Source organism: Camarhynchus parvulus, chromosome 6 (assembly GCF_901933205.1).
Source record: "Camarhynchus parvulus chromosome 6, STF_HiC, whole genome shotgun sequence".
Taxonomy (NCBI): Eukaryota; Metazoa; Chordata; class Aves; order Passeriformes; family Thraupidae; genus Camarhynchus; species Camarhynchus parvulus.
In genome coordinates this window covers 21,529,834-21,550,713 of record NC_044576.1, presented here as the reverse complement: position 1 = coordinate 21,550,713, position 20,880 = coordinate 21,529,834, and the positions used below count along the sequence as shown (strand labels likewise).

At 62.5% G+C, this 20,880-nt stretch overlaps 5 protein-coding genes across 5 annotated transcripts; 3 read left to right on the top strand and 2 right to left on the bottom strand.

Moving 5' to 3' along the window:
- Positions 1–629: 629 nt before the first annotated feature.
- Positions 630–3,326, top strand: ANKRD2 (ankyrin repeat domain 2). Its single transcript, XM_030951371.1, is given in 11 exon segments — positions 630–764; positions 766–897; positions 1,290–1,403; positions 1,482–1,643; positions 1,829–1,936; positions 2,114–2,212; positions 2,442–2,540; positions 2,663–2,761; positions 3,033–3,131; positions 3,221–3,289; positions 3,291–3,326. Coding segments are annotated over 11 exon segments (1,152 nt in total).
- Positions 3,327–4,237: 911 nt separating this feature from the next.
- HOGA1 (4-hydroxy-2-oxoglutarate aldolase 1) lies at positions 4,238–6,984 on the top strand. The gene is made up of 7 exons (XM_030951141.1): positions 4,238–4,466; positions 5,020–5,148; positions 5,235–5,362; positions 5,472–5,606; positions 5,779–5,875; positions 6,014–6,147; positions 6,717–6,984. The coding sequence occupies exons 1-7, from the start codon at positions 4,238–4,240 to the stop codon at positions 6,864–6,866; spliced, it is 1,002 nt and encodes a 333-aa protein (XP_030807001.1). The 3' UTR covers positions 6,867–6,984.
- Positions 6,985–7,205: 221 nt separating this feature from the next.
- Positions 7,206–10,769, bottom strand: MORN4 (MORN repeat containing 4). The gene is made up of 5 exons (XM_030951142.1): positions 10,713–10,769; positions 9,000–9,097; positions 8,758–8,872; positions 8,563–8,672; positions 7,206–8,446 (listed from the first exon to the last, which is right to left on the bottom strand). Exons 2-5 carry the CDS (start codon positions 9,064–9,066, stop codon positions 8,298–8,300), a joined length of 441 nt encoding a protein of 146 aa, XP_030807002.1. The 5' UTR covers positions 9,067–9,097; positions 10,713–10,769; the 3' UTR covers positions 7,206–8,297.
- Positions 10,770–11,283: 514 nt separating this feature from the next.
- Positions 11,284–18,689, top strand: PI4K2A (phosphatidylinositol 4-kinase type 2 alpha). Its single transcript, XM_030951666.1, has 9 exons — positions 11,284–11,723; positions 14,316–14,516; positions 14,758–14,889; positions 14,974–15,127; positions 15,714–15,775; positions 16,220–16,319; positions 16,577–16,710; positions 16,991–17,050; positions 17,187–18,689. Exons 1-9 carry the CDS (start codon positions 11,331–11,333, stop codon positions 17,346–17,348), a joined length of 1,398 nt encoding a protein of 465 aa, XP_030807526.1. The 5' UTR covers positions 11,284–11,330; the 3' UTR covers positions 17,349–18,689.
- A 911-nt stretch (positions 18,690–19,600) lies between these two features.
- AVPI1 (arginine vasopressin induced 1) lies at positions 19,601–20,753 on the bottom strand. The gene is made up of 3 exons (XM_030951668.1): positions 20,435–20,753; positions 19,846–20,140; positions 19,601–19,765 (listed from the first exon to the last, which is right to left on the bottom strand). The coding sequence occupies exons 1-3, from the start codon at positions 20,523–20,525 to the stop codon at positions 19,696–19,698; spliced, it is 456 nt and encodes a 151-aa protein (XP_030807528.1). The 5' UTR covers positions 20,526–20,753; the 3' UTR covers positions 19,601–19,695.
- Positions 20,754–20,880: the final 127 nt, after the last annotated feature.

The following is a 20,880-nucleotide window of genomic DNA, read 5'->3' as shown; positions in this document are numbered from 1 at the left end:
TTACAAGGGAGGAGTTCTCAGGAGGGTTGAACAATGTTCCTGCTGCCGGGAATAGCTGCCAGCTCTGCCTGTTGGCCCCACATGAGGCCACTCTCCTCCTGCCAGCCTGCCATGTGCTGTGGGGGAGGCCAGGCAGCCTTGGGTACCTTGGCAGCGCTGCTCAGAATGTTCCACACCTGAGGTCATCCTCTAAAGCAGCACAGAGGGGCTGTGACTCCTGGCATCCCATGCTGCCTGCTGCTGGCTGAGACTTGAGAGGACCCATTGCCTCCCTTTGGGGTGGGCAGGCCCCCCCAGGCCCCCACCCTACCCAAGGTGCCAGGGACCCTCGGGCAATGTTGGTGGCTGCTGCAGCATCTGATGGGACAGAGATGGGAGCCATGGGAGCATCTTGCTTGCCCAGGGTGGGTGGCACAGGCATAGGTGCCATGCCAATGGGATGACCCTGGATCATGTCCCTGTAGTGCTGAGCCTCTCTTGACTGGCTGTCACAGGTTCTGCACACCACAACTCCCTGTAACAAGCACAGATGTCCTGGTCAACCCAGGGTGTGTGTGTGTGGGGGGGCTCTTTAAGAGAGTGTGGGGCTGGAGAGGTGAGTCAGGGCCAGAAAGCAGGAGGGTGAGCTCATGGCAAAGCTGCCCCAGTCACGTGGAGCAGCCACAGCTGTTGGTGCCCTTGGGCTGTGGGACAGAGGGGCCAGCAGCATAAAGCCCCACGGCCAGCAAAGCCGCCGGCAGCACCGGGAGCCAGGACTGGGAACTCCCTGCCCGTGGTAGCAAGAAGAAGAGGACACATCCTGCACAGGACTGTGCACTGCAGGCAGCCATGGAGCTGGATGTGGAACGGGCCAAGGAGCTCATCGAGCAGAAGCTGGCAGAGGAGGAGAAGGAGGAGGTGGGTCCACAGGGCAGGGGAACGTTCCTGGGCTGTAGTAGGAACCCCCATTGTACTCTGTCCATCCTTAGGGACCTGGATGTGAGGAGGCTGGCACCGACCTTGCCATCCTGGGGGATATATGAATGTGTCCAAGGGCTCTCAGGGGGATCAAGTTCCCAAGTTCCCAGCAGCTCTAGCCCATGGGGCAGGACTGAGCAGCCGGCAGGTGCCCAGCTTACCAGGCAGGGTGGGCAGGCAAGCTCAATCCCGAGGGCTGCCAAGCAGCCCGCAGACCTCAGCGGCGAGTGGAGCCATGCCCAGAGCCACCTTCCCCGTCAGGCTGAGGATGGAGGCAGTGGGGCTGCTCTGTGCCCAGACAAGACCATGCAGCACCCGCTGTGCCTGTGCAGAAACTGAAAGGGGATGGACCACGGGAGCCGCCGGCCGTGGAGCGGATGAACACACCTGAGCTGGAGGAGGAGAAACGCCGTGGGCCCAGGAACTGGGGCCTTGAGGCCATCAAGGTGAGTGGGCTGGGCTACAGGGTGGCCAGGGGTGGCTGGTCACAGACAAGTCAAACGGGGCACTGTGTGTGTCGGCAGGGCCAGGAGAAGGTGCGGAGGAGTTCAGTGGATCTGAGGCGGGAGATCATCGACGTGGGGAGCATCCAACGGCTCATCGAGCTCCGCAAGCAGCGCCGGCAGCGCCGGGCAGAGCGGGCAGCCACCCCTGAGCCCACTCCATCACCTGAGCCCCTGGAGATTGTACGTCAGGGGTCCCAAGGTGTGGGAGGGGGCTGCTGGGCTAGGGGCTGGACCACCCACAGGCCAGCCCCCAGGTCACCCTGCCACTCAGAGACCTCCCTGGGGAAGCAGGGCAGGGGGCCCCCATGTTGTGCCCTCTCCTGCGCCCCTGTGCTGCCCCAGCCCTGAGCCTGTGGCATTGTCAGGATGGTCCTGTGGAGCCAGAGACCTTCCTGCGAGCTGCTGTCCAGGGCAAGATGCACATCATTGAGAAGTTTCTGGCAGATGGAGGTTCCCCCGACACTTGTGATGAGGTAGCATCCCTGGCAGCCACTGGTTGCCTCCTGGCCTGTTGCATGCCACCAAGGCCTGCAGCCATGCCCCACCGTGCCTGCGGTGAGGGCTGGGACCCTTGGGACAGGGCTGGAGGTACAGCCAGACTGGGCAGGGGAGGATGCATCCCTCTGCCAATGTGCCACCCTGTCCCGCAGTTCCACCGCACAGCCCTGCACCGCTCCTCGCTGGAGGGACACATGGAAATCCTGCAGAAACTGCTGGACACTGGGGCCACTGTTGACTTCAGGGACCGGGTGAGGCTGGATTCTGCTTCCAGCTGCGTGCTGGTCTGAGCATCTGGGTGTGTTGCAGCCAGAACTACAGCAGGACTGGGGACTCTGCAGTGGGGCAGTGCTGTCCCCATCATGAAGGTGGCTGCAGGCAGGGCTCTGCCAGTTCAGCTCCAGCACGGGGACCTGCTGGGGCAGGGGACAGGCACAGGGTAGGGGTGTCCCCCACCATGACACAGCACTGTATGTCCAGCTGGACTGCACGGCCGTGCACTGGGCCTGCCGGGGTGGGCACCTGGATGCTGTCAAGCTGCTGCAGGACCGTGGGGCAGACCTCAATGTGAAGGACAAGGTGAGCAGGGCAGAGCAGGTCACAGGGCAGGGGCATACCCTGGAGTACCAGAGCTGACCCTCTGTTGGGTTAGCAGGTGTGGGTGCTGATCCCCCCTGATGTCCATCTCACCCCCCCTCAAGCTGCTCAGCACACCCCTTCACGTGGCCACCCGAACCGGACACCTTGACATCGTGGAGCATCTCATCCACTGCGGGGTGGATATCAATGCCCCAGACAGGGTGAGTGCTGCAGCCATCCAGGCATCACTGGGGGCAACACTGATCCCCCTCCCTTTGCTGACCCTCCAAGGGCTTCCAGCACCCACAGTGGGGCACATCTGGACACACACATCCCTGCCCCAGGGTGGTTGCAGCCACAGCCAAGTCTAGGACAGGAATGGTCCCCTTTGTGTGGAGATTGGTGTGCTGGGGACTGAGGAGCAGTGCTGGGGACAAGCAGAGGGTCCATGTCCCTGGACCACACTCTCCAGTGAAGCTGTGTCTCTCACAGGAGGGTGACACAGCGCTGCATGATGCCACACGGCTCAGTCGCTACAAGATCATCAAAACGCTGATCCTGCACGGGGCTGACATGATGGCCAAGAATGAGGTGAGTGTGTGGGGCCAGCTCCGAGGCCATTTCCTGCCCCACCCTGTTGCACCACCCTGTGCCCAGCCTCTCTCTGCCCACTCTTGCAGGCTGGCAAGACCCCGACAGACCTGGTGCAGCAGTGGCAGGTGGACACACGCCAGGCGCTGGAGACCAAGCGAGCAGCCGCAGGGGGAGATGGAGGTTCCTGCATGATGGCACCAGGCAGGGACCAGCGGCTGGGCCCAGCTCCAAGGAGCAAGATCCAGACAAGGCTCGTCTGTGTCAATAAAAGTCAGCAAAGAGCAGCATTTGGCTCCAGGGGGCTTTGGGGTTGGGCAGCCTGCATCAGTGTTGATGGGCCTGGGGAATCTGGGTTATCCTGAGAGCAGGGTTATCTGGCAGCACAATGAGCCCTGCCTCCTATCACTAGGACTCAAGTATTGGTGGCACCAAGTGGTTCAAGGGCAGGACTCCTCGCTGCAGGAGTCCTGATTGCTCACAGTCTTACAAAGTCCCACCTGGGCAAGCTCAGGGAAAAAAAAATCATGGAGGACAGCTCAACCTGAGTCCATGTTGTGCTGGAGGCTGGGGCTGTGCCAGAGAGCAGCAGCTATACCCGTGCTGGACAGCCACTCTGTGGGGTTGGATGGCTTCTTGTCCTTCTGCCTTTCCTGCTGCAGCCGTCCCCAGGGACACGTGCTCCCTCTGCACACCTGCTGAGTGCAGTGCTCACTGCTCCCTACATGGAAATGCTCACACTCACCCGTTTACAGGAGACTCTACACTGACAGCTGGATCAGGTGATCCCTGACCAAAGCCCTGGGACTGTTTGCAATACCTGGTCCCTCGCTGGCCTTGCAGCCCAGCCCTGTACGAGGCAGAGGGATGGCTGCCAGGGTTGGCAAGCAGAAGGGAAAGCTACGGCCGCGGTGGCCAAAGCTCACCTGCCTGAGGAGGCGTTGAGCTCCTTGGAGCCATCTCCTGGAGGGGGAAAAACATCCTGAGCTCATCTGGTGCCACCCCCCATGTCACCTGCCCAGCAGGGTCGCGGGTCCCTCACGTGTCCCGTCAAACATTAACAGCCCCTCGGCGCGGCAGAGCCGGCGGCAGCAGCAGCAGCCACCATGGCACTCAGCACCCGCCTGGCCGCCTCCCTCCGGCCCGCCCTGGCAGCTCTGCGCCGGGCAGCCCCCAGGCACTGCCGGGGGCTCAGCACCCCGCAGGGATCAGAGCTCTCATTCAATCTCGGGGGCATCTTCCCACCGCTCGCCACCCCTTTCTCGCCCACACAGGAGGTGGACTATGGCCAGCTGGAGGGGAACCTGCGCCGCTACGCCCGCATCCCCTTCCGAGGTAAGCGCTGCCCCCGTCCTCCTCCGTGCCGGCTCCCGCCCCATCCCCGCCTGGCACAGAGGCTGTGCGGGCAGCCTGCCAGCTTCCCAAGGGTGCTCAGCCTCTAGCTGGACTTTGCTCCGTGGCTCGGGTCACCCACCTGGGGCCCTCTGCATGGCACGTGCCCAGGCACACGAGTGTGTCCTTGCACACCCCCAGCACACGCCAGCACGGGCTTGCACACACGCTCCACACATGTGCAGGCCTGAACCTATGCAATGCCCTCCTGTGCACACTCTGAAAAATTCATGGGATATGTATCTGTCGATTGCCAGGGATGGATAGATGATAGGAGAGGAGCTGCAGCCTCACAAGGATGATCCCCAGAGCGTCCTCTCTTCTGACCAGGAGGCTGGGACTGCAAGGACATAGGCAGGAGCGGGCACACTGTGGGCTGTGGAGCTCTGCCTGGGTGCCAGCAGCAAAGAAGGGAGTGAGAGTAATGTGGATCCCTGACAGTCCTAGCACTCTTCTCCTGTGCCTGAGCCCTGCCCTCCCCACGTTTATGTTCCAGGGCTGGTGGCACTGGGCTCCAACGGGGAGTATCCGTACCTGGCATCCCGTGAGAGGGTGGAGGTGGTGAGCTGCGTGCGCCGGGCTCTGCCCAGGGACCGCTTGCTGCTGGCTGGCTCGGGCTGTGAATGTGAGTGCCTGTGTGGGCAGCGTGGGGGGCAGTGCGGGGCCCTGTGTCCGCCCTGGACACCCCTCACCCCTTTGCCTCCTCCCCAGCCACCCAGGCCACCATCGAGCTGACAGTCAGCATGGCAGAGGCGGGGGCTGACGTGGCGCTGGTAGTGACACCCTGCTATTACCGGGGGGCCATGACCACTGCTGCCCTGATCCATCACTACACAGAGGTGAGCCCGTCCAGTGCCTGCCAGCCAGCCCAGCTGGGGCAGCAGGTTACACACGTCCAATGTGTCCCCAGCCCACCCCAGGTACTGAAATGTGTCTGGCTGCCCGCAGGTTGGCGATGCATCCCCCATCCCTGTGGTGCTGTACAGTGTCCCTGCCAACACCGGCCTGGACCTGCCCATGGAGGCTGTCATCACCCTGGCTCAGCACCCCAACATCATTGGGATCAAGGACAGCGGTGGGGACGTGAGTGGGGCAGAACTTTCCCAGGGCTGCTTACCGCCAAAGGTGGACCTAAGCTGGGAATGGGGAACTGGAACCCACAGCCCTTCCCTGGACCCCAGGGCTGCCAGCAGGCACCCAGCAGCAAGGGGCACCGGGTGATGCCTGCCCCAGGGCATGGCATGTCTCTCCCCAGATCACCCGCATGGGGCTGATGGTCCACAAGACAAGGCAGGAGGATTTCCAGGTGCTGGCAGGATCAGCTGGCTTCCTGCTGGCAAGCTACACTGTGGGTAAGTGCAGCTGCCCAAACTTGCCTGGGGACACTGGCAGGGGACACTGCCTGGCAGGGGGAGGCAGGCAAGAGGCTGGGAGGTGCTGGCTAGGCACAGCATGCTGAGCTGGCTGCCACGGTGTCCTGGTGTCTCTAGGTGCCTCTGGGGGTGTGTGTGCCCTCGCCAATGTTCTGGGTGACCCATTGTGTCAGCTGGACCACCTGTGCCGCACGGGGCAGTGGCAGGAGGCCCGTGACCTGCAGCACCGCCTCATCGAGCCCAACACAGCGGTGAGCAGGCAGAACACCACGGGTGCTGAGGGGAGGGGTGCCAGGCATGACACAGGCAAAGAATGGAAGTCCCTTGGGCTGCAGGGCGTGGAGGGGTGGTTCAGGGGGACAGGATGGCCAGCAAGCCAAGACAGGCTGGAGGTGAGAAGGTGGGAAGTGCCAACACTGTCATGTTAAGGAACAGCTTGTCCACTGGCACCAGGCAGTGGTGCATGACCCTCCGTGAGAGCCTTGCTGGCTATTTATAGGCAGCAGTGTCTGTGGGGGAGAGCTGGTCTTTCCTGGGTCCCTCATCCCCTATGGAGGGGCCTGTCCTTGCTGCAAAGCCCAATGTGCCACAGAGCTCCTGTGGCATGTGGAGTCCTGGGTGGGTGTGCTCTGCCCCCCGACCCCACAGTGGGCACTTCATGGGGAGCTGCAGCCACCTCACACCCTGCCAGCCTTGCAGCCTTACATGGGGAGGACAGGAGTGATGGCAAGCAAAGGAACAGGGGGTGCACAGCAGAGCCCAGGGAGCATGCTGCCCCATGGGAGCCAGAAAGCCTCCATGCCCTCTCTCTGTCCCACAGGTCACCCGCCGGTTTGGGATCCCGGGGCTGAAGAAGGCCATGGAATGGTTTGGCTACTATGGAGGTCCCTGCCGTGCCCCCCTGGCCCCTCTGAGCCCTGCCCAGGTTGAAGAGCTGAGGAGCACCTTCAGTGCCAATGGCTGGTTGTGAGCTGTTCTCCATCTGCCCCTTCCCACACTGGGCAGGTACAGGAGTCAGGGACCCTGGGAACTGGGGACATCCTGGGGACGCTGGGAGGTGGCCAGGAGAAGGCTGCCATATTACTCTTCCCTGTTGGACAGGGCTGGACTGGGCAGATTGGGTAGAGGAGGGCAACCCCAAGCCAGCCTGCATCCCTGCCAGCCCCCAGGGACCTGCTGTCTTCACCTGGGAAGGGGTGGATCCTTGTGCCATGAATAAACCTGCAGTCTCCTCTTTGTGTCTGCAGCCCTGTCTGTGCAAGGTGCCCACTCCATCCCTGCTCCCAGCAAAAAAGACATGGCACGGGTGTTTGGCAACATGGTTTACTCAGCTGAGGCCTGTGCAGGCAGCAGCACAAGGCAGGGTCACAGCAAGGCACGGGACCTGGTGTGGGCAGAGACTGGCAGGGAGGCACAGCCCCTGCACTGGGCAGTGAGGGCTGCCGGGACCCCTGTGCCACAGCCAGCCAGACTGCACCGGGGGTGAAGGTGAGCATGCAGTGGGGAGGTGAAGGACGCTTGTGGGGGGCAAAATGGGGAACTGTGTGCCCCCTGCCTGCCCCTTCGCCATACCTCTATCCCTGCTCTGCCCAGGCCTCCTGCTCCAGCCCTGGCACTCCATGCAGCCCTGCTCATGTCCTCACTCCAGGCTTCAGCTGACCCTTCTCCTTGCTCACCAGTGCTGCCATCCTGACCAGCGTGCAGCAGACGTGCCAGGCTGGGCATTCCCCAGTCGCTCTTGGTGGGGATGCTGCTGCTGGTGTCCCCAAGGCAGTGGGTGGATGGGTGGATTGGCACAGGGATGAGGGGAACGCAGCCCATTGGCTGGCCTGAGAGCAGGCTGGGTTCTTTGGGGACAAAATGTCACCATACCCTGGGCATGCAGAGGGATGGCCAGTCACCCAGAGCTGAGGGTGCAGGCCACAGCATGCTCGGGGTGCCCACCCTGCCTCCAGGACCAGGGCAACAAAGTGAGCCAGGAGCTGCCCCTCTGGGGGCACGTGGTTCAGTCAGCAGCTTCCAGCCAAGGCACCCTGGCAGTGGGGTCAGAGACCAGCCTCTACCCCCTGCTCCATCCTCTGAAGCTGGCTAGCAGCTGTAGTGGTCCACAGTCTTCCTGGGGGGAAGAGGGGCCAAACCCCTGTCACCCGTCCTTCTGCTGCTCCAGCAGGTGCCAGGGCTACAGCCAGAAAGAGAAGGCACCATGGCTGCCCCAGGGCACTTGGGTGGAGAGCGGAGGGTCCCATCCCCTCCAGCGGCAGGGGTTTGGCAGGAGGACGCTTGGAGGGGACGAAGGGCAGGGAGGCACCCAGCAGTGCCACATCCCTTCTCCAGGGCCAGCAGGGCCAGCCAGTGCCCAAGTAGGGGGTCCCTGCTCTGGTGGGAGGGGATGCAGGCACCCTCACGCTGTCAGGCTGTGGGCAGACTTGGAGGCACCCTGGGCCCTCTGGATGATGGCCGTGCACTTCTCCCGCCGCAGCAGCTTGTTGTTCTCAAAGAATCCCTCATTGCGGGGCACGCCATGCGAGCCATCAGGGAAGGTCAGGAGACCTGGGGAGGGGAGGGAAGGGCTGGGAGTGAAGAGGCAGGGAGCTGCACCCACCGGGATGGGGCCAGGGAAGGAGGGATGAAGTGGGAGGTGCTGGAAGGGGCCGTGCAGCACTCACCGAAGCCGTACACGCGCCCGCCTTTGAACTCGCCCTCGAAGGTCATGTTGTCACAGCGGGTGAAGACTCCAACGCCATTGAACTTGCCCTGCACAAACTCCCCCTCGTACCTGTGTGGGAGGGTCTCCTGAGGCAGCAGCTCCCCACGGCAAGGGGGAATGCCCAGGGAGGTGTTTGCAGGAGCACCGTGCCCACCTGGAGCCGTCGGAGAAGGTGAGCACGCCGCAGCCGTGGAAGAGCCCGTTCTCAAAGTGCCCCACATAGGCAGTGCCATCAGCAAACGTCAGCTGCCCGATGCCGTGCCTGCGACCTGGGTGAGAGCAGAAACGGGCAGCACTGCACAGAGTGGGACCTGCCCCAGCGTGGAGCTGGGCAGAGATGTGGGGTTTGTTTGTCCCCCAGCACAGGTGGCACCGTTCCCTCCTGCCACATCTCACCTTCTTTCCACTCGCCGCGGTACTCCTCCCCGTTGGAGTAGGTGAAGGAGCCTTTGGTGAGGGTCATGGCAACAGCCTCCAGCACAGCAGGACAAGAGCTGGCAGGGAGAGGCACAGAGAGCTGCTGGGCAGGGAGGGCAGCTCGGTTTGCCCAGAGCCCTTGCATCCCTTGCCTGCCTGCCCTGGGGACAGCTCTGCTAGGGCACAGCACAGATGAGGAGGTGAGCCCAGGAGCACAGCTGCCCTGCCCAGGCTCTGAAACCCCAGCCGCCAGGTTCGGGTTGCTGCCCGCCCCACTGCAGGGCTCAGGGAGATGTGAGCCCACGGGGGTCACAGCCCTGTGAAATGTGAGTGAGTGGCAGGAAGGAGTGTGGCACGAACTGGCTGCCTCTGTCATGGCACTCCAGTAGAACCGCAGGGGTCCTGCACTGTGCAGGCTCAGGCCAGGAGCCGTTCTCAGCTTTGCTGAGGCAGTTCCAGACAGAAACAAGCATTTTGGAGAGGAGATGGATTTGCTGGATTGTGTTCAGGGGCAGTACCTCAGGAGAGGGAACAGTGAGCTTGTGGAGTTTCCAGATTCAGCATCAAGAATGGGCAGAGCCGGTTCACCTCCACGGATGAGGGGACCCTCCTCCCAAGAGGGACAGCAGAGATAGGATCCTGGGGCTTCAGGGCTTTGCTCAGCTATCCAGGCTTTCCAAATCTGCCTGCCAACAGCAAGCAGCCCCCGAAGCCCTGCACACCTCACAGAGCCCTGCCACGCAGCACAGCCCTCCCCAGCACACAGGGAAGGTACCAGAACAGAGACAGCCCCGCAGGTGGGCTGGGCGCTGCCTCTCCAGCAGCTGCCGGTGCAGCTCAGGCAGAGCCAGAGATGGGAAGGGGCTCCCAGCATCCAAGCGGGGTCTATCTGCTTACAGCCTGCTGCACATCACCCAAAAGGTGGGTACTGAACCACATGAACCAGCAGGAGGTGGCAAAACAGGAGCAAAACAGGAACTTGCCAGGGCTTTGTGTCAGAGAAATGGCCCCAGCCCAGGCGAGCAGCGACTGAACAGTGCTCTCTGCCGATGGGAGCGCACCGCCGGCTCCCGCCCTGCAGCCTGCCCAGCCGCGCCAGGCGCAGGAGAGGGTGCTGCCGCGGGCTGTGACACGGCCAGCACGGCCTGTGACACTTCAGCCGGAGGACAGCCCCCCAGGAGCCGGACCCGCCCGCGCTGGGCTCCCGGCACCCCGAGCCCGCGCCCGCCGCAGGGAGGGGCAGCGCGCCCCGCACTGCCCGGATCGCACGGCGGCCGAGGGTGCACGACCCCGTTACACCACACCACACACCCCCGGGCCGAGGCACGGACATCCCGCCCGTGCCACGCACCCACGGGGGATGCGCACACCCCGCCTGGGCAGGGTGTCCGGGTGTCCGGGGGCGTGACCGTGCCCACGGGTGATGCACCTACACCCCGGTGTACCGATATCCCGCCGTGTCCCTGTTCCCATGAGCGATCACCCACACCCCGGTGTGTCCGTGCACCCACACCCCGCCGTGTCCGTGCACCCACGGCTGATGCACCCGCACCCCGGTGTGTTCATGCACCCACGGCTGATACACGCGCGCCCCACCACCGGGACGCGCGTGGCGATGCTCACGGGCCCGGTGCGTGCCCAGGAGCGGGGCGGGCGGGGCGGGCGGCGCAGGGACCCGCGGCCCGCGCTCACCTGGCTCCGCGCTGTCCGCCTACACCGCTCCCCAGCAGGTCCCGCCAAGGGGCGGTGGCCGCCACCGCCCCTGCCAGCACCCGCCCCGCCGGGCGGTGCCGCGCCGCCAGCGTCCATCCCCACTCGCCGTTGGCTGTTTCCATGGCAACCGCTAGCAACGCGGCTGCTCATTGGCCAGCTGCGCAGCACGCCCTCGCCGGCCGCCATCTTTGTGTGGGGCAAGGAGCTCGCCACCGCGGGCGTGGCTGCGGAGGGGCAGTGGCCTCGCCCTGCCGCCATCTTTGTGAAGGGCAACAATGGGCACGTCCACTCCAGAGCGTCCATCTTTGTGTAGGGCACTGGCGCCAGCCGCCACGGCGGGGGTGTACGGGGGGCGACGACACCGTGGCCTCCCCGAACGAAGGGCTCGAGGCGCGAGAGGTTCCGAACTAGCTCCAGCGGTATCATGTTCGCAGCCGCCCCAGCGACTCCGTCCGCAGGGCCGGGCTGGGCGTGGCGCGACGTGGGGCGGAGCAGCCAATGGGGTGCGGCGGGGGGCGGAGCAGCCCCTGGGGCGCCGTGACGCGGTCGGAACCGGAAGCAGCGGCAGCGGCACGGCGGGGCCGGGCGGGCGGCGCGATGGACGAGACGAGCCCGCTGGTGTCGCCGGAGAGGGCGCAGGGCCCCGACTACGGGCTGCCGGGGGGTGCTGTGCGCGCCCTCCCGCCCGCTGCGCCCCCGCCGCCCTCCCCTCCCGGCTCCCCTGGTGGCCGCGACCGCGAGCGGCAGCCGCTGCTGGAACGCGGGGCGCGGGGCCCGGCGGCGGCGCAGGCCCAGGCGCAGGCCCAGGCGGCGGCGGCGGCAGCGGCGGCGGCAGCGGCGGCCGCGCAGCGGGAGCGCAACGACTTCCCCGAGGATCCCGAGTTTGCCGACGTGGTGCGGCGGGCTGAGCTGGCCAGCGAGCGCGGCATCTTTCCCGAGCGCATCTCGCAGGGCTCCAGCGGCAGCTACTTCGTGAAGGACCCGCAGGGGGTAAGCTGGGCCTAGCCCCGCGCGGCCGACCCCGGGGTGGTGCCGCCCCCGTAGCTCCGGAGGCCCGTGGGCTGAGCGGCACCGGCTGGGAGCGGGACGCTGGCGGGAGCGACCGGCCGCGGAGGGCTGGTAGGAGCGACCCCAGCGGTCTGAGCCTCCCCGGGGAGAAGAACAGTGGGAGCAGCAGCGAGAGTGCGGGGCAGCAGTGTCCAAGTGCTGATTCAACCTCTTCTGCGGCTTTCTGCCCAAAGAGGAAGGGTCACCCCCTCCCACAGGCCCGTGCATCAGCATCTGAACAGTGACTCCAGCCCCAGGGCTGTGACTCTGTGGGCTGAGCTGGTTTTGGCCTGTTGTTTGAACTGAGTGAGATGTCTTCTCTGTGGCTGCGTGGCTGGTAAAATGGAGACGAAGTCCTTGGCATGTAGCTATAGGTCCCCTATAGACATGGTGGGCTGTGTGGAGCTGTCTTTGTGCCACTGACCGGATGAGTGTGCAGCAGCCGGTGGCTTGTCTTGTGACCTGCTGCTCCCTGCCCAATTACTTGAGCTCTTGCTGTTTCCTGTGGCTCCCTTGCTACGTGTGTGCTGGGCTGCTTCCAGGGAATCAGGAGTGAGCTCTGTGGTCTCTGATGTGTCCTAGTTTTCCCTCTCCGGGTGAAAGCTGGCTCCTGGAAGCTGTTGCAGGCAGTTCCCAGCTCAGCTGATGGCGTGTGGGGAAATACTCGTTTGTGCCACAGCCCAGCTCCCTCCTATTGCCCAATATGAGACCTGGAGTGGGCAGCCAGATGAGCCATTTGGGGATTGCAGGCTGGATGGAGGCTGCCTGGCTGTAGGAGATCCAAACTCAAGGATGGCTGCTGGAGCATGAGTGTGAGAAGTCAAAGTCTGTGTACTGCTGGTGTTGTCAGCTGGCAGGTCCCCCAGATTATCCTGCTGCCAGCAAATGTGCTGTGTGACTGGTTGCTGTGATTGCTGCCCAGGGTTACCAAAAACATCCCACTGCTGGCACGGGAGAGAGCGCAGCATGTAGATATTGGGAGCAGCAGGGGGAAGATATTGGAGGGAAAAACTTTCATCTTTGATTATTTCCCTTGAGGCTACTGAGGCCTGAGCTGTTCCAGGGCTGTGCTGCCCAGCCCCAGTGGTTATGATCACCCCACTGCCAGCTGCTCCCCTGTGCTGGGCAGGCTCTCTCTGCCTTGCTGCTGGCACCAGGCAGACCTGTTTTCCCTGTCAGTGCTGCTCTCGGCACGGCTCTGTCTGGAAGGGGATGCTGTGCTGCCAGGCCTCTGCTGTCTGCTTCCATGCTGTCCCTGCCTGGCTGGGCCTTGTTCTGCTGGACTGGTTCCATGGAGCACAGGGCTTCATGCTGCCAGAGCTCCTAACAGGCCTCTTTGTGGGCTTATATCCAAGGATGGATATATTGAATATACTGACAGTCGTGTGACAGCCGTGTGGGGCTGGTGCAGGGATTGCCTTCCTGCCTGCCTGGGGAAAGTGGCTCCACCATGTGATCTGGACATGGCTCAAGTGATCCTCTTCCCTCAAACCCTCCCTTTCTGTCTTCCTGGTGGACAGAGCCTTGGTTCTGCTTGCCCTGGCCTTTTGGTCCCTGACAGACTGAGATTGCATTAAGGTTCCCTGCTGGAGCACTGGGACTCGTGTTCTACTTCCACATTCTGGCAGGAGCTCAGCTTGGGGAAGTGATGCCCACTCAGGCCAGGGCTAGCAGTAGCTATGGGGAGAAGGCCTGGTTGCATATGATGCTGAGTCACTCCAGAGCAGGGACTGCCATCCCCCAGGGATGCCTGACCTGTGGGGACAGGTGGCCTTGCTCCTGTCCCAGCCCTTCTCTCATCTGTGTGCCGTGGCAGTGCTGGCTCAGTGGTGGTGCACTGCCCCGCTCAGGGTTCTGTGCCCTCTGCAGCATGGGGATACCTACTGCTGTCCCCACTGCTGGCTTGGCGTGTGTGTGAGGCTGGGTTGAGGGGCTGGGAGTGCTGCTGGTACCAGCTGGTGGCCAGTTTGGGGCTGCCTGTGCCCTCTTGTCCACAGCGTATCCAGAGAGTCAGCCCTTTTGCTGGACTCCCCAGCACAGAGCCCTGGCTCCTCAGGGGTCCTGCAGGCGCTCGGCTGTTATGGTCCTTTTCCTCTGGTCAGTCTGGGATCAGCTCTGTGCGGTGGATTTTTGAGCCAGGGCAGGGATTACTATCCTGTTCCTTTCCTATGTGAGCATAATGACCAACGATGAGCAGTAGCTCTCCCCCACCATCCAAAGGTCACTGGAATGAGACTGATGTGTTTACCAGGAGACTGCATCATCATTGGTGTTTTTGGGACTCATGTTGGGTATAAAGGTCTCTGGGCAGCACTCTGCTCTTATGGGATGGGATACTGTCTGGAGAGGGCTTCTTCCCAGCTCTGCCTACCTCCCTCCTGGGAGCTGTGGAGTTTTGCCTGGTCACAGGAGGCTGGTTATTATCCTAATGAGGGGCAGTTCTGGACCTGTTCCTTAGTATCCCCGCTGTGGGCTGAGGAAAGTGTCCCAGCTCTGCCAGTTCCTGGACTCAGCCCTCTTCTCTCCCACTCACAGAAAATCATTGGCGTCTTCAAGCCCAAGAATGAGGAGCCCTATGGGCACCTGAACCCCAAGTGGACCAAGTGGCTGCAGAAGTTGTGCTGCCCATGCTGCTTTGGGAGAGACTGCCTTGTCCTGAACCAGGGCTACCTGTCAGAGGCAGGTGCCAGCCTGGTAGACCAGAAACTGGAACTCAACATTGTTCCCCGCACAAAGGTGAGGGGACAGCTGCTGGGGGCTTCTTCTGGGGAGGCTTTTGTGTGCGTCCACACAGCTCTGCTTGCACCTTATCTTGTGTCACTGCTGACCTAGGAGACTGAGTGCTCTAGAGTAGGACTGTTCCTGCTCAAACCGTGGGGATCCTTGTGCTGGGCATAGCTCTGGGAAATGCCGTGTCTTTTCGGGCAGTCCTGCGATTTGCCAGAGGTCCCTGCTGACTGTGCTCATGTCCCTGCAGGTGGTGTATCTGGCCAGTGAGACCTTCAACTACAGTGCCATTGACAGAGTGAAGTCCCGAGGAAAGAGGCTGGCCCTGGAGAAGGTGCCGAAAGTTGGCCAGCGCTTCAACCGCATTGGTCTGCCACCCAAGGTAGGGCTGCCAGCCTCCATGCCTGCCTGTTAGCACCTCCCCAGCCTCTGTGGCCTTGTGTAATGCAGCCTGTCCTTGCCTCAGGTGGGCTCCTTCCAGCTCTTTGTGGAAGGCTACAAGGATGCAGACTACTGGCTGCGGCGCTGTGAAGCCGAGCCGCTCCCGGAGAACACAAATCGGCAGCTGCTGCTGCAGTTCGAGCGGCTGGTGGTGCTGGACTACATCATCAGGAACACAGGTAGGGCCAGCTGCCTGCCACTGGATGCTGCTGCTCCTTCAGGTCCTACCATGCTGGAGAAGGGGGAGGGAGATAGGGTCTCCATGGCTTTTCCCTGCACCCGAAACTCCTCTCCCCTCTGTTGCTGCCAGGTGACATCTGCCTCTAGGCAGAGTGCAGCTGCTGGGCTGCTCACCACCTGAGGCTCTGGCTGCTGGCCAATTTACTGGCAGATCTGTATCTACCATGGTGCTCAGGTGAAAGTTTGCCAACTGTGAGGATCCAGGGACATCCAGAAATCCAGCACCTAACTGTGCCCCTGTATATCCCGTTTCACACCATGTTCCTGAGTTTCTGCTAGGCTGGAAGGGATTGAGTTTGTACTCTGGGGCGTGCAGGCTGACCTTTCTCTTGGGACCTGGCACCTCTAGGGCTGTCTGTGAGGGGCTTGATGTGGCTTCCCATGCCTGCAGCAAATTTAAGGGCTCTGGGAGTTTGTGTCTAAAATGTGTCTGTCTCACTTCTGGGTCAGAGGAGGAATAGTCTTCTGCCCAGCCTGGTGCAGGGAGGCCCTGGTGCTGACACAGCTGGTTTTATCTCCCTGCAGATCGGGGCAATGACAACTGGCTCATCAAGTATGACTGTCCCCTGGACAGCGCGGGCGTGCGGGTGAGTGGCTGCTCCTGGGCAGGGGCAACACAGGGACTCTGCTTCTGGAAGCTGCCAGCTTTGCAGGCAGGACGGGAATTTCCCATCTGGTTTGGGTTTCCAAGTGTGTTGAGGCCTGATCTGGTCTCTTGGGCCTTTTGTTACCATTTGCATTGGTGACTTGTGGCCTAGTGGGACTTTGTGAGGTTGCTGCTGAACTCTGTGGGGGAAACACAGGGTGTTGCTGGACCTTGGAGTGAGGCCTGGGGGGAAAACAGCCTTGCCCCCTTTCCCACCCAAAGCAGACTATGTTTCCCTGTGGTTAAGGCGCCATGCTACTGGCAAGAGGCTGCTGTGCCTCTGTGGTAGCCAGGGCAGAGATCCTGACAGTGGGGCTGCAGGGAGTAGGAGAAGGACTGTTCCTGCTGGGAGGACCTCCTTGTGACATGCTTCACTTCCTTCCAGGACAGCGACTGGGTGGTGGTGAAGGAGCCCATCATCAAGCTGGCTGCTATAGACAATGGTTTGGCCTTTCCCTTGAAACACCCGGACTCCTGGAGAGCATGTGAGTCCCCCAGGCTATGCCAAGGCACCATGGCAAGCCACGCAACTCCATGCTTGGGCATCCTTTTCCAGGATTGTAGAGGAGAGGGCTAGGGCTGTGCCTCTGCAACTTGTGGGCTCATGGGCAGCTCCTAAGCAGAGACTGTAGAAGGCAGATGCTGGACCCTGTGTCCCAGATTCAGGGAATCTAGCACCCAGGGGCGCGTGGCACCACGTGTTGCATTCCCCAGTTCTAATGTCTCCTGCTTTCTTCCACAGATCCGTTCTACTGGGCATGGCTGCCCCAGGCCAAAATCCCCTTTTCACAGGAGATCAAGGACCTGATTCTTCCCAAGATCTCAGACCCAAACTTTGTCAAGGACCTGGAGGAAGATCTGTATGAGCTCTTCAAGGTGAGCTGGAGGAGTGGTGAAGATGAAAAAAAGTTGGAGTGGTGTTGGGGAACTCCCTGTCAAGGTTGCAGGGACAGAGAGGTGGTCAAGCTCCTGACAGTGTTTCTGGGCTGAGACGCAGCAGGGTTGTCCTTCTGCCAGAAGCTGAAGATTCATTGTGGGAGAAGCAGGAAACACATGGGACAGGACAGGGGCTATGGCTTACTTGGGGAATAGGCATCTTGTTCACTCATGAAGCAGTGGGGGGATCTCATTGTGTTCTTTGCTCTCTCTCTTGCAGAAAGACCCTGGCTTTGACAGGGGACAGTTTCACAAGCAGATTGCTGTCATGAGAGGCCAGGTAAGCTGTGCATAGGGAAGACAGATGGGTGAGGTAGGAAGCCTTGTCCTGCCTTTGTGGCAGGAAGGGTGCTGGAGTGGATGCTCTCTGTTGCTCAGGCAGGGCAGCTCAGGCATTGCTCTGTTGTGCCATACAGATCCTGAACCTGACTCAGGCGTTGAAAGATGGGAAGAGTCCACTGCACCTGGTTCAGATGCCGCCTGTGATTGTGGAAACAGCGCGCTCCCACCAGCGCTCCGCCAGTGAGTCCTACACGCAGAGCTTCCAGAGCCGGAAGCCTTTCTTCTCATGGTGGTAGCTGTGGGAGCCATGGGCAGGGCCTGGCCACCTCGGACTAGCACTGCGAGAGGAGCTGGGCCACTGCTGCCTCCTGTGGCTGGGACTCGACCTTCAGGGTAGAGCGAGCAGATGCGACTGGAGGAACCTGCAGCTGAACTGGAGAAGCCAGGCAGAATGGGCATGGTCCCTCCCCAGCTCCATTGGAGCTTGGTGTCCTGCCTGGGGCAGGGGCCAGGGGGAGGTGTGGGAATCTGCCAGGAACTGTGGTATGGCTGGGACCCTGCTCCTGCCTCTGTTCCTTGGCCTGCATGCAGTTCTGAGCACCCCTGCTTGGGGCTGGGATGAACGGGCTACCTGAGCTAGGATCCATCCAGCCCTTTACACCAGCCACTGGCCCTTCTTTTCCCCACCATGCCAGCTGCCAGGCTGGGAAGGCCTTTAGCAGGTGATACCCCCTCCATTTCCCTGAGGGTGTGCTGTACTCCTCCATGTCCCTCCAGTGCCCCAACCCCGTGCACGCTGCTTTCCTCAGGGGGAGTTCCTGCTGCCCACTGGCGTAGCGGGGACCACAATGAACGGCTGTTCTCTGGCTAGAGGCTCGAGGAGGGGACATAAGAGGGACAACACAGGGGAGTGGCTTGGATGCAGTTAGACGCTAAGGCAAAAAAGGTGCTGGCTTGTCCCTGTGAAGAGCAGGTGGCTTCGCAGAGCTCTCCCATGGGAGCTCTCCCCTTTTGCCCCAGTCCATTTCTCCTGCCTGGTCTTCATAGCTGCTCTCGCTTGACTTTCTTTCCTCTCCCAGCAAGCTCCCTGGCTGCTGTGCAGCCAGCACGGTGCCAGCCTTGTCTGTGCCTAGGGACCCTCTGAGGGGCAGGGGTTGCCAGGGAAGGGCTGGAGGGGCTCTTCTGCCACATGGGTGGGAGCACTGGGAGACCAGCATGGACTCCTGGCTGCCCTGGAGCTGACAATCTCGCAGGCCTGCTGTGGGTGGGGAGGCAGGGAGCCCCTCTGTTACCAGCAGCTGCTGAGCTTGTGTTGTATAAAACAGCACCAGGGCTGCTGCCTGCACCTGCTTGCCTTGAGCTGTGACTTCTCAGGCTGCTGGGGAAAGTCAGTGTTGGGTCTTGCTGTTCTGTTAGCCCATCTTTGGGGAGTGAGAGGGATGAAGGCAGGTGAACCTGGAAGGCAGAGCAGCTGCCTTGTCTCCTGCAAGGGGAGGGGACTCAGCACTGGCTGTGTAAGCCCAGAGGGGGCAGCAGTGGAGATCCCAACTCCCCGGCCGGGCCCAGCTGCATTTGACTGACCCAAAATGTATTGTTCTAATGCACTGTAGAAATGTATGTAATGTATTTAAACCATGCAACGGTCTGAATAACAGAGCTGCCATTCAGCTGACTACATCTGTGCCTCTGCAGCACCCTAGAGCAGGTGGGGGCTCCTCAGCCCATGGCTGGTATCCATGTGTACCTGCACAGGGATGCACTAGCTGCCTGCAACTGCTGGAGCTGCTGCAGGACAGAGTTCCTTTCCTGTCTGCTCATGCTGGACATTGAGGGCAACCAGCTGCCCAGGCTGTCTCTTGGCATCCTGTGTCTGCAGATGCTGCTGCAGTCTCTCCTGGGCCCAGTGGCTCTTGGAGAGGGAGCTCTGGAGGCTGGAGAGGAGGCTGCCCAGCTGCTGCTTCTCCTCCTCGAAGTGGCCACATTCAGACTGCAAGGGTGCTTCCCGTAGCTGCTTCTCCTCCTTCAGCCACAGGACCATGGCCCGGAGTTTTGTTCTTTTGGCAGTGAGGCTGAATACCTCCTGCTTCAGCTCCTCCAGCTTCAGAATGTCCCCCATGACTTCTCCGTTCTCCTGAGCGCTACGCTCTTCCAGCTTGGCCAGCTGGTCTTTCACAGAGAAATCTTTCCCTGGAGAATCTCTATTCTCTCTTCCTAGTGTTCTTTCTCATGAAGGGCAGCATGTAGCTTGTTCTTCAGCTGTCCCTGTGACTGTGCCAGGGCAGTTACTGTGTGACTGCACTGGAACAGATTGCCCGGAGAGGCTGTGGAGTCTCCCTCACAAGAGATATTCAGGATCCATCTGGATGCGATGCTGTGACATCTGCTCTAGGATGACCCAGCTTAAGCAGGGAGGCTGGAACAGATGACCCACAGATCTGTTCCAACCTCACCTGTGGTGTGGGGCCGTTCCCCTTGCACTGGGTGCTGTACAGCAGCCTGGACTGTGGTTCTGCCACTCGGGGATGGGCAGGACACAACCAGAGCCTCACCCAGCCACCACTGTCCACTCTTTATTAACCATTCATTGCCCCCTGCCCAGTACACTTAGGGTCCTTGGAAGGCTGCTTGCCGCGGCCCAGCCGCTCAGTGCTGCTGCATGGACCCCGAGCCCGTCCTGGCCCCACAGTCACCCTCCAGCTTCTTCTCCGCGATCCTACGGGCAAGAGGTATGTGTTAACGGCGTGGCCCGGCCGCACTTCCCCCGGTTGCCCCGCCTCCGAGACCCGTACCTACCGAAGGTGTTCGAAACGCCGTAGCGCGGCCATCCCACCGCCGGGCTGGGCTGTTCGTCGTCGCCGAAGCCGCCGCAGGGCCCGCGCCATGCGCCGCTGGCCCGCGTACCGCCAGACGAGGCGGGCGCGCTCCTCGGGCCGCTCGGCCCCGCCGCTCCGGAACAGGCTCCGCAGCTCCCGCAGCCCCACGCCCTGGAAGATGTTGGCCGAGGCCCGCTTGCGGGCGCGGGCTGCGGGCGCCGCCCGTCCCGGAGAGTCGCTCACCACCGAGGCCGGAGTGCCCATGGCCCTGGCCGCTGCGGGCACAGAAAAGTCGCCGTCAGGCTGCGGTCTCGCCGCCCGGCCCGGTCCGCCTCCCCCGGGATCCGGCGCGGATGCCCAGTGAGGAAGGGGGGGCGTCGGGTTAAGGGCGGTCCGGGATGCCGGGCAGGGGGCCAGCCGCACAGGCGTGGCCGCCCGGGAACGCGGGAGACGCCCCGGCTCGGGCCGGGGCACGCAAGTCCGATCCCGCCCTGCCCGGGGCGCTGGGCCCCGCCGTGACCCACTTTCGCTGCGACGCTGCCCCGCACCCACCGGCCCCTCGCACAGACCTGGCGGTGGCGGCTCCGCCTGGTGCCCGCTGCGTTCCCGGACCCGCTTCGCGCCACCGCGCCGGGGTCCCGCCACAGCCGCGCGCCCCATTCATTCACCGCTGAGTCCCGGCCCTGCCCCCGCGAATCCCCGCCCGCCTCCCGCTGCCACGGCCAATCGGCGCTGAGGGGCGCGGCTGCCCCGCCTCGCTAGGGGGGGCTACGTGGCAGATGACGTCACGGGCGGGGTGCGAGGCCTCGCCCCTGGGCGGGGCCACGCCGCTCGGCGCTCCGAAGGGAATCCCGGATGACGTAAGGGGAACCCCGGCGCGCGGCCGCCGCACGGGGTCCCGGTGCGCTGTCCCTGGACCCCGCCGCCGGCATCGGTCGCCATCTGCCACGTCCTCCCGCCGCCCCTCGCGCCCCGCGTTGTGGCCCGCCCCGGCGGCAGCGGGACGGGATGGGCG